Below are 11,953 nucleotides of genomic sequence, written 5' to 3'. Positions count from 1 at the left end.
TTAACAGACTATCCATAGAAATTGTGTCGGTGAAGTACAACCCAAATGGACCATGCCGGGTCGGGTCAAGTGCATACTATATATAGTTATTGACTTAGACATTAATCTAATAGTCTCCCACTTGGATAAGTCTAAAACTATTATTGAGTATGACATAACAAACTAACTGGCAATCGTAGCTCTTAAATCCGTTTTCGAAATCTGATCTTGTCAACGAACTCTGACTTTTGTCAATGACGTGTCAATTAGATAAGCGATCATATAATCCTCCATTATAGATACCATATGGATTGATACACGGATTATCAATCATTCTCTCAGTCCATTTGTTGTTTCCTGATTTTGGATTGATGATGATTGACTGATTGAACAAATCAAATCAGTCTTGGCTTGGCCAAGCACTCACATGTGTCATCGCTAAATCATCAAGGGGCCCATAAATATCGCTTTTATCCCAAAAGTAATAGGAATGGATAAACTTTGACTCATATGGCTTGTCCTACTACTTGTTGAATCATACACAAAGGCACGTTTTATAACATCGAGTTACCGAATGAGGTTTCGTGCAATCAATGTATAACCAACTCATAGTAACAACTCATATCTATAGGTTTGAAGAATATACAATATTATCGTCTCATGATCACTCGTGATAAAATCCATTAAGTGATTCAAATGAGCGCAGGTTGAATCCAATACTCAGAACTTATGAGCACTCATGACTGTTGTAGCACAACTTTATCCACTAACTTGGACCTCTACAATCCAGCCCATGACAGTCTTGATTCATATCTACTTCCAACATATGACCGACTGTGGATGGTTTGAATAACTTAGTCATTCTGGAAGAATAACCTAGTTATTATGGAAGTCAAAACACGCAAAGTGAAACACAAGAATAAATGAATCAAATATGGTATCAACCCCTATGAATATAAATAGACCACTTTTATTTATCACCATACTGATTACTCATTATTCATTGTTTCAGTTTTATCAACTTTATACTTGAATTAAAAAGACTAGTTTTCCCATGCTCTAAGCATGTACACTGTGTTTTTCTAAACAATAGCTTTTCCATACACCAAGTAATCACTCTATGTTTGTCTATGATCCTTTTCTTTGTGAACTAGATCAATTGAACATAATTTCAATGATTCTCTTTTCACACACCCAAATCCTTGTCTTAAATGTAAGAATTCCAAATGCCTATCATTTATCGAAATTTGTTTAGATTTTAAACTTTTATGCATTGTTCCTCTTGTAATGATTATGCACAAAGCCACAAAGACTTGGCAATAATGACAATCATTACTGAGTATTCCAATGGAGAGCAATTTCATGGAAACAATGTCTCAAATTCAAAGCGCATTGCTTTGAACATGATTCTTGCATTGAGTTTCTTTAACCTTACATAGATTGTTTCCACCTATGAAGACAACTCTATATTCCCATTTTAACTACCACTTCTGAACAAGAGTTGCCTCTTTTCAGACTATGTCAATATGGTCCTTCCAATATTAACAGTATACTTCCAACTTGCCTCTTTTCAGACTATGTCAATATGGTCCTTCCAATATTAACAGTATACTTCCAACTGTCCTTGAGCAACTAATCTTTGGTACACATCATGTACTTATGATGTGTGTGAAACCTAAAATCTACAGAGAATACCAATCAAGGTTTACATGATGATTAATTTCTGATATGTGATTGGAGAAGTGTGTTTGTTCTCTACTTATTTGTTCATTCTGATTTCATTGAAATGAAATTATATGAGGATTATAATTATCAGTTTAGGTTGTTCGTCAAGAGTTGTTTATGATTATAATTTTCAAAACATTTGGGACTAAACAATATGGTTTGGATAAGTAGGTAAATTGTTGAAAGCTTTTATTGTTTTTATTGTGCTGTGGGGCTTTACTTTGCCCTAACTCAATGAACTCATAAAATAACAATTCGTCAATTTTTAAGTCTAAACATGTTTCTAATATGTTTTCAAGTTCATTGATACGCTCATATAATTTCTTTCATCTTTTTTTTATATATATTGAGTGATTTCATTTTTTACAAATTCTTAGAATGTGATTATTTTTCTTTAGGTTTTTGGATCCTTATGTGATTAAGATGAACCCATCTGGTAGATAAAAAAAAATATTAAGATGTAAGCCTATATTTGGGTATTTCTTGAAAATTGCCACCCAAAAATAACATTATACTTTTAAGGTACAATGCTATAATTGGGTGGGTATATGTTGAAATCCACCATCCAAAAATAGCAATTTACTTTTAAACTACAATGCTTTAAAAAATAAAAATAAAAATAAATGTGAAATGGTTTTGATGCCACCCAAAAATAGCATTTTATTACTAAACATCCTCTTTCATTTATTTTATCATTACTTTTAAGCGTGTTAGTTACGGTTTTGCCCTTGTGTGTTGCACACTTATGTTGAGGGTGGTTATGGTTGATCTTCACAGTTAATGCTTAATAGTTCATGGGATGTGCATTTGTTGGTTTGCTCTTACTTTCTTCTAGCTGTTGGTGAGTTTTTTTAGCTTGGTGGACGGTTTTTCATTTATTGCATCATACTTTTCTATTGTAACATTTTTATAACAAGAACTTTTATTTTTTATTTTTTAATTTTTTTTACTCAAAAGGGAAAGAATGACAATGTACTTTTGTTATTGTCTTATTATTCTCATATTATAGCATCATATTTTTCTGTTTTAAGAGTTTCATAATTGAAAAGTTGTTCTGACTTTTTTTTGTCTTGGTTGAAGTATAATTTATATGTTTTAAGGGTTATACATGCATTGAGTTTGGTAAATGGATATCTTTTGGGTTATGGACCTCACAATAGAGGTTATAGTATCAAACATTGGAAGTCATACGACATTATGTTTTAACAGTTTTATAACAGGAAGGGTTTCATTTAAACAAAGTTGTATTTTTTTAATAATGGCCAAAAAGTTTTATCTCTTCAATTTTTCATTTATAGAAATTATTTTTTGTTTTAATGGTTTTATAGCATCATAATTTAACTTTTTAAAAGGCCAAAAAGGTAATGTATTGTTGCTATTATTTTATTATTATTATCAATAAAAGTATGTTGTTAAAACCATCTACTTTATTTATATGGATTATAATAATTGAACATAAAGACAAATATGACAAATTCTAATTATTGTGAAAAAAGTTAAATAGAAAAAGCAATTTAAATAGGATGGAAATTTGGGATGTTAATGATTTAAACAATAAACACAAAACAAAACCACCAGCTAGCTATTAATATGTTAATCAATAAAGAAAAAAAATATTAGTAAACTATTAGGTTTACTATCAAATGTAAATTCAAGGTATCAATTAGATATGGTTTTTTTTAATATGTTTTTTTACTGTGTAATATAAATCCATCATATTGTGACATAAGAATGATTAAAAACTATTTACTTGTCATCATATTTATATAATTTCATATATTTGCAGATAAATGGTTGCACATAGCTATATATAAAATTAGATTCGTGTAGTGATGCTTTAATTTAATACAGTTTTAGCATTTTTAAATTAAATAAAGACCATATTACCCCTGCTGTTAATTTACTTATACTTTTCGTATTTTGGTATTTCTACTTATTTCTTATTAACGTCATATATCAATTTTTAATAATTGTTTAAGCAATTCCAATTTCAGTTTTTCCTATTGGAGGCATATTTTTTATAGAATTATTTCCTATTATAGCCCCATACTTTATATAATGATTTCTTAACTGTAACAATGTCTTAAAATGAAAAAAATATATATCTTTGTAACACATACATACGAAACTATGATGTTATAAAATGCAAATAGATGTATGTAAGTTGCTGTATACTACAATTGTAGTACTTCAACCGGTAAAAAAAATACTCACATGTGTATATGGTATTTGTTTCACAAAATAAAATTGATAACAACATTTAACATAAAATCGGCTTCAAATTTCTTTGTTTGACAACAGTTTACAAATTTTATTTTAAATGCATATTATTTTTTCATTTTTGTTATAAGGACAAATTTGTCTTTTTCAATTTAATGTAGAAAATTAAATACAACTTAACACGATCTGTTTTACTACTATAACACTGACACATGTTATTATATTAATAATTAAGTTATAGTTTAATTAAAATTATTTTTAAAATTTTCATCCGTGGAGTCCACGGGTTATAACCTAGTATTGTGATATTTGTCTATCAATTCACGGATATGTTTTTCTCACCAAAGCATGCATACATGTAACTTAGTGTGTCATTTTATATAATATTACCATATTCCTTATGAAACGATTATCAATGTTATCATAAGACCCACAATTTTGACTTGAAGATTGTACCAGGCATTAGTGAGAATTTTTTTATTAACACTGTAGAGTAAAACTCCTCATTGTACTATTGTACTACCGAAAACAAACAAGAAAACATAAAGATCAATAATAATAATAAGCCTAAGGCATGTGTTTTACATATTTTTCTTAAAACAAATTCAACATGAACGAGACATTTGTGTTCGAAAATGGGCAAAACCCATTTTTCTAAAATGACGAACTTGTGTTTTTTTTTTTTGTTATCAGACATTATATACTCGTGACAGGTAGTTGTTATTTGCAAGGATTAATATTGCAACGCCTGTAAATTGAGGTAAAAATGTTAATCATATTGGGTAGTGATTTGTACACAATACTTTTTAGCTATACACAACAATTTATGTTTTAAATGATTATACTGTACAACTATATAAAACATAATTTGTTGTGTATGGCTAAAAATTGTTGTGTACGGATCATCACCCATATTGAAAGTTAAAATATAATGTTTTATCTGTTAAAACAATTAATGTTGCTATATTATAGGAAATTCATTAAACTAACAAAATATAAGTGAGCGTTTTAATGCAAATCACTACTTTTTTTTTCAAAGTTGGAAATATGACCACTAAATCCGGAATTTGGTCATTCCAGAGTTGTTAAGTCCATTCGGGAGTTGAAGGAGGCTGATTAAGGATGTATCTGAAACGTGTTACCATACATTTCAGACTGACATAGTCAATTCCGGAAACAAATCATGTCAAAAAAATCAAAGCAATAAGATGATAAAAGCAAAATGAGGAGGATGATTGAGGATTTCCATTTTTTCTATGTTTATTTATTTTTGTGTCTCTCAAAAGGTAGTAGAATGGTTGTATTTATACATAGATCCATCGGTGCTCAAAATTACACAATCACAATGGACAATCACATTAAACACAAAGTTTAAGCACTAAAAAAAATTGTAATCAACATCCCCATCTAATGTTGTGTTTAGTAAGATTTTATAGCCAAAACCAAAAAACCTTTAATTTCCTATTTATATACCCATTCAATCCTTCAATTTTGGTAACTAATTAATCATTCATCTATTGTACATTTTGGACGTGTAATATATTAAACTCAAGGTATCGGGGAGAAGAACACAAATATGTAGACATATTTCCATTTCAATTTCGTACATGTCGAAATTTGTGTTTGAAAATAGGCAAAACCTATTTTTCTAAAATGATGAACCTATTTTTTCAATCACACCCATGACATGTAATTGTTATTCGCTAGAATTTATATTGTTACACTCAGTGATAACTTGAGGATAAAAGTTTTAATAATAAGATGGGAAATTTATGATAAAATAGTTATCATTCCCATCGAATTTAAGTAAGCGTAAGGAGGGGCCACTAACAATTGTGTCTCAAAGAGAATGAGGTCTAGCGCCCCATCTTGAAAGAGCAATAGAACAACCAAAGGCAATTCAATGGCATTATGGGAGAATCCTTAGACTTTATGCGTAGGCAATTAAAATTATTTATAGTAGATAAAATGATATTTCAATGTTATGTTTTTTATATGGTTTTTTAATGCGCTTTTTGATTTCATGTTTTTTAAAAAAAAATTAATGTAATTTTTATTTTAATTTTAGGTTCTTTAAAATGATTTTTAATTTTTTTTAATTAGTATTAATGGTTTCTATTAAAAAGTTTATATTTATTTTTAATAAAATACAAAAGATTTATACATAAAACCATCATCACATCCTATCACATCCTAGTTACAGATAAAAATTTAATGAGAAAAAATATCTTATGAAGTCTACCTGTCACACTTTTTTAATTAGTGTAAATGGTTTTTATTAAAAAAATTTATAGCTAAAACCTTTTTTTCATAAGTACAAATTGCACCAAACTCTTTTTGGCTTATTTTATCTTTTTTGCTTCTAGATATAGTTGTCCTACGGCTTTCATACTGGAGTTGACAGAGGACTCCATGCATAAAACTCAATGAAACGAACACTTCCAAAGTAAACCAACACTTATCAAATCAAAAGAAGAGTTCTAATGTTCTATTACTCTTCCAACATAATCAAAATCTTCCATTGATGTCCAAACAAATTCTTCAACATCATTTGTAAAACAGCACATGGTGACGCTTCAAAGAATCCACAGTATCCATCCACTCAACCTTTCTACGAATCATTCATGTAGATTCACTGATTCACCTCAGCTTCTCTTCTAAAACTGTTAATAACAGATTAACTCCAACTCTTAAATGCTGATAATGATGATGATTACGTTTCTTGTAGGTGTAAGAGATAACTCTTCAGACGTACCAATCCCGGGTTTTCACCGATTTCTACGGCAACCAGATAGGTACAAACTTAATTTCCGTTTCAGGTTTATCTGTAAAACAACAAATTCAAACGTTTTCGTAATCTCGAACACCTCTGAAGCTTTCTCGATCTCCTTATTAGGTTTTATTGTACTCATTATCTGATTCAGTCTTTCACTATAAATAAGGGTTTACAATTCGGTATTGAGGGGTTTTTTTTCCTTCCAACAATTCACAATTTGCATTCTTAATATCTGAACGATTAATCAATGGGAGGAAAGAATTCGAGGGAAAAAAGAGCGAGATGTGAGCATTCGTCATCGTTTTCAGGTAATCAGTACAGCGGTTATCTTTCGCAACCATATTTCGCTCTTCCGCCACCTGCTACTGCTCCTCCGGCATCTCCTCCTCGACCACATAAGAAGAAGAAGCTTGACAAAAGATATTCAAAAATCGACGATAGTTACACCTCTTTGGAACAGGTAAACATCGATCACCTACGATTTCTCTCATACTTAACAAACAATTCTTCATATCATTCTTAGAATTAGGGATTTTACTTTTACTTCATCAACAGGTGACAGAGGCTCTTACACTTGCAGGACTCGAGTCTTCTAACCTCATTGTCGGCATTGATTTCACCAAGAGCAATGAATGGACAGGTAATTAAAGCTTCTTGAATTCCATCAATGGAAGTGAATTAAACTTTAAACATGCTAACATCGGATCATGTAAATAGGTTCAAAATCCTTCTATGGAAAAAGCCTACATCATACTGTAGATCATAGTCTAAATCCCTATGAACATGCCATATCCATCATCGGGAAGACATTAGCAGCTTTTGATGAAGATAACTTGATTCCATGTTATGGATTTGGAGATGGTATATATAGTATATATACTTCTTTCACGATTTCATCTAGTCTTCATTCTTTATAAATATGTTAATTTTTTTTTTTGCTCTCAATTATCAGCAACAACACATGATCAAGATGTTTTCAGCTTTTATCCTGAAGATGGTTTCTGTAATGGATTTGAAGATGTTTTGAGTAGATACAGAGAAATTATCCCTCATCTCAAGCTTTCAGGTTCTTAATCTGATTTGATCCTTTGTCATCTTCGATTCTTCTTTGTTGATAAAATTACACTTTTTTTTTTTTTTTTAATCTGTAGGCCCCACATCTTTTGCCCCTGTCATTGAACAGGCTATGACAATTGTTGAACAAAGTAGGGGCCAATACCATGTCCTATTAATCATTGCTGATGGGCAGGTTGGTAATTTCGGTCAATATTAATCATACTTTCTAATAAAATTTTGATTTTGATTAAAATCATAAAATAAGCACTTATTTTAATACTATTATTTAAATTATAGGTAACAAGAAGTGTGGATACTGAGAGTGGTCAATTGAGTCTACAAGAACAGAAAACTGTAGATGCCATAGTCAAAGCAAGGTGATTTATCTTCATCCATTAAAAAAAAAATTGTGTTTTGACATTTATACCCTCGTTATAATAATACATTGTTGTTTTTGACAGCAAGCTTCCACTCTCTATTGTATTAGTTGGGGTAGGAGACGGGCCGTGGGACATGATGAAGGAATTTGACGATAATATCCCTGACCGTGACTTTGATAATTTCCAGGTGAAAATTAAAGCTACTTTCAATATAATTCCATGGTGTCATCCCTCTTTATATTATACATTTCTAATTTTTTTTTTTTTTTTTTTTTTTTTGAATATTAGTTTGTGAATTTCACGGAGATCATGTCAAAAGACACGAGTTCAATCCGAAAAGAAACGGATTTTGCTCTTTCCGCATTGATGGAAATCCCTTCTCAATATAAAGCAACAATCGAACTAAATTTACTTGGGTAACCTTCCTTCCTTATCACACAGATCAGGACAAGACAGAATAGGTTGTACTGTGTTTGACATACATTGGGATTAAGACAGACTAAATTTACTACGGTAGGTGACATTCCATCTGACCGTTAGACTATGTTTGGCGTACTAGCTGATAAAAGATGATGTTTGGTAAAAAGTAGCTGGAAGATATAAATTTACATAAAAGGGTATTTAGAAAAATTTTATTTTTATAATTAATTAAGGGTATATTTGGAAATTATTAAAAAAGCTCATGAAAAAAGCTAGTCTAAGTAGCTTTTTAAAAAATTAAGCTTATAAATGAGTTTTTACGCTACACAACCTAAAAAATCTTTAAATATAAGTTAGCTTATCAACTAGCTGTTGTACGCCAAACACAGCGTTAGTTACACAGTATTTGACAAGACAAGAGCTTTTGGCATGTACTCGACTGAGAATGAGACTGAGATTCATGTCAACAGGACAAAACTCAAAAGTAGTAATGTTTGTCCGACATAAAAAGATGGACTTGTTCTTAATCTTTTATATGCGTAAAAGACGTAAATGCCCTTAGTCATCTTTTGAACGTGATTTTTTTTTTTTTTTTTTTTGAATTTGCAGTAGTCGCATAGGAATGTCATCGTGGAGGGCGGCCCTTCCTCCACCAATCCCTCAGGCATCCTCCTCCTCATACAACACCTCAAAAGCATTGGAGTTGGTTCCTTTTTCTCGTGTATATGGTCAAACTAGTCAACTTCTAATATCAGAATCCATTTCAAGATCTACAAATCATAAAAACGTCAGTTTTTACACAATTATAGTTATTATGAAACGCAAGGCCATTTCCTCGTATTATTATCTGATTCTAATTCTGATTATGCAGTTATGTCCCATTTGCCTTACTAACACCAACGACATGGCCTTGGGGTGTGGACATCAGGTATATTTTTTCCTTCGGTTTTAAATTTACTTTAAATGTATTTTTTGAATTTGTGAACATTTCCATTTGTAATATTTTTATTAATTTTATGATATTTAATCTTTACAGACATGTCATGAGTGCGGGGAAACTCTTCAATTGTGCCCGATTTGCCGGAACTTGATCGAAACTAGAATAAAACTCCATTAAAAACTAGTTTATTTTAATTTAGCTTCTTTCATTTCATGAATCTTTGCCACCAACAAGGTGTTTTTTGTTCTTTTGGTGAGCCATTTTAATTAGGCTTATTTTATTTGGTGATCTTATTACGAAAACTCGACGTGATTTGATGTAAATGAAGATTTATTTATTTATATACTTTTTTTTTTGCTTACGATAAAATGAATATATATTTATCTTACTTATTTACTTGGTCGTAAATACAGATCGTGTTTTGAAATTTACTAAAATTACCATTATCGTCATATGTATATGATCTATAAAATTCAAGTTATTTGGCAAAACTAGCTGTTAGGTGGAACTTGTAACTTTTATTTGTTATATGAGCATTAAAAAGACTCGATAGTTTATTTTAAAATGCTATAAGTAGTTTTTATATTTGTGGTTTTTTGTTTAAACCAAAGCTACAAGTTTGTACTTCTAAATGTAGTATTTTGTTTAAATTTGAGTTTTTGGTAAAAGCTAAAAGCTATAAGCTCCTCCAAACACGTCCAAAATAAAAGATTTTATGTTATGCTATTTGGAATACCCTCAACGGAGGGTTTTGTGGTCCAAGGTGTCAAGATCCATGAGCACAAATACCACCTAGGTTGTTCATGGTGGGTCGTGATGGCTACGAAGAAGAACAACGGCGAATAGAAGGGTGAGAGGTGTTTGACTCGGTTGACTAGCCGTTTAATGGCAAGTTTTTTTATTTTTGTATTTTTCAATTATTACCTATAAATACCACTTCATACAACCATATTTTTCACACAGTTCTTCTCTTCTTCTATTTACATACACACATTTGTATTGTTTTATAATCCAAAAACCATGGATCCCAACCAAAATATCCCACCAAACTATCGAGACTACAAGTCTGATAACACTTTTGCGTTAGATACATCTCCTCGTCAATACTCCAATATGGAATCACTTCAAACCGGTTTTATAATTTGCTCCAAGGTGCTTTCCTTATCCAATAAACTCAACTTTTTCAATAATATTATCAACCTCCCACCCTATCAACACCCGTTCCCACAACAAACCAATCCGTTTTCGTATATCCACAACCTTTCCAACAACCACAACCTTAACAACCCCAACCACTAGATTCACCTGATTTTGTATCTGAAACACAATATTCACCACCACCCCGACCCAAAAAAAGAAAGGAAAAAATAACTTGCGGTTACTACTCAAACATCTACTTGTTTTTGGGCAAATGTTTATATGGTTTAATGGAAAGTGAAAGCCGAAATCCCGACCAAATTAATTCGAAGTGGCGCGATTTAAGGCTAAAATGTAACAAATTTGTCGGAATCCATGACAATCTAAACAACCTAACACAAAAGCGGGTCAATCGATTACGACGTGTTTAAGGCAGCCATGGATCAATATGAAAAAAAACCGCACCCCGCAAAGCTTTTCCATATCTCAAACCTTGGCTAAAGTTAAATGATGTTTAAAAATGGTAAGAATTGTACACTTTGAAGCGTCCAAGAAATGTCGATGGAAGTTTACAACAATCGAACGACCGAACACACATCGACATCAATGATGAGCCAGTGGATCTTGAAGATGAACAACCACTTCGTCGACTGATAACATTCTTCCATATTATGTTTTTTCTTTTTTCTTTTTTCTTTTTTCTTTTTTTAAATTTTCTCTCTCTCTCTCTCTCTCTCTCTTTCTCTCTCTCTCCCTCCCTCCCTCCCTCCCCCTCTCTCTCTCTCTCTCTCTCTCTCCCTCTCTTTTTAAATCTATTAGTCTTTTTTAATGAATGAAAAACTAATGTTATAAAATCTATGTTTTTTTATTGTATTTTTGATTTAATTTTAATTAAAAATGATGTGAAGTTATATTTTAGTGGTAGATATAGCAAGTGTTTAGTGGTTATATGTGGCGATGAGATGACATCGACCATATTAATGGTTACTGATCCTCTTAACCTTATTAATCTTATTACATTTATTGATCTGTAAGATCCAATTGTTGCATTTTAAAGGATAGTCCAAAAGAAGCATAACAGTGCGATACAAAATATTAGAATATTGGTTGGTTATTTTTAATTTTTAGTTATTTAATTATTGTGTCTTTTCTGGGTAGGGTTTTGAATCCTAAACCTATTAGGTTTGATGGATTGGTGTTAATGTTATCACATCGTCATATCAGTTTTTTGGCATCCACTTCAATGACATATCATTTTCGTCACATAACATACATGGCATGCAATTTTAAGGGGATGGGTCAAGATTGATTTATATATAT

The 11,953-nt window shown here is 31.0% G+C and overlaps 1 protein-coding gene across 2 annotated transcripts; it reads left to right on the top strand.

Annotated features, from left to right (window-relative positions):
• The first annotated feature begins 6,739 nt into the window (after positions 1 to 6,739).
• On the top strand, positions 6,740 to 9,838 carry LOC111919036 (E3 ubiquitin-protein ligase RGLG2). 2 transcript variants are annotated; one of them, XM_052769467.1, is made up of 11 exons: positions 6,740 to 7,160; positions 7,256 to 7,340; positions 7,418 to 7,561; positions 7,653 to 7,766; positions 7,852 to 7,949; positions 8,054 to 8,133; positions 8,218 to 8,323; positions 8,443 to 8,552; positions 9,166 to 9,343; positions 9,428 to 9,484; positions 9,593 to 9,838. In XM_052769467.1, exons 1-11 carry the CDS (start codon positions 6,948 to 6,950, stop codon positions 9,671 to 9,673), a joined length of 1,266 nt encoding a protein of 421 aa, XP_052625427.1. In that variant the 5' UTR covers positions 6,740 to 6,947; the 3' UTR covers positions 9,674 to 9,838. The 2 variants fall into 2 exon arrangements, with proteins under 2 accessions (XP_052625427.1, XP_052625426.1); XM_052769466.1 differs by having other exon boundaries at positions 6,742 to 7,160; positions 8,425 to 8,552; positions 9,593 to 9,833.
• Positions 9,839 to 11,953: the final 2,115 nt, after the last annotated feature.

The sequence above is a fragment of the Lactuca sativa genome, chromosome 3 (genome assembly GCF_002870075.4).
Source record: "Lactuca sativa cultivar Salinas chromosome 3, Lsat_Salinas_v11, whole genome shotgun sequence".
In the NCBI taxonomy this organism is placed as follows: Eukaryota; Viridiplantae; Streptophyta; class Magnoliopsida; order Asterales; family Asteraceae; genus Lactuca; species Lactuca sativa.
This window is presented reverse-complemented; position numbering and strand designations above follow the sequence as displayed.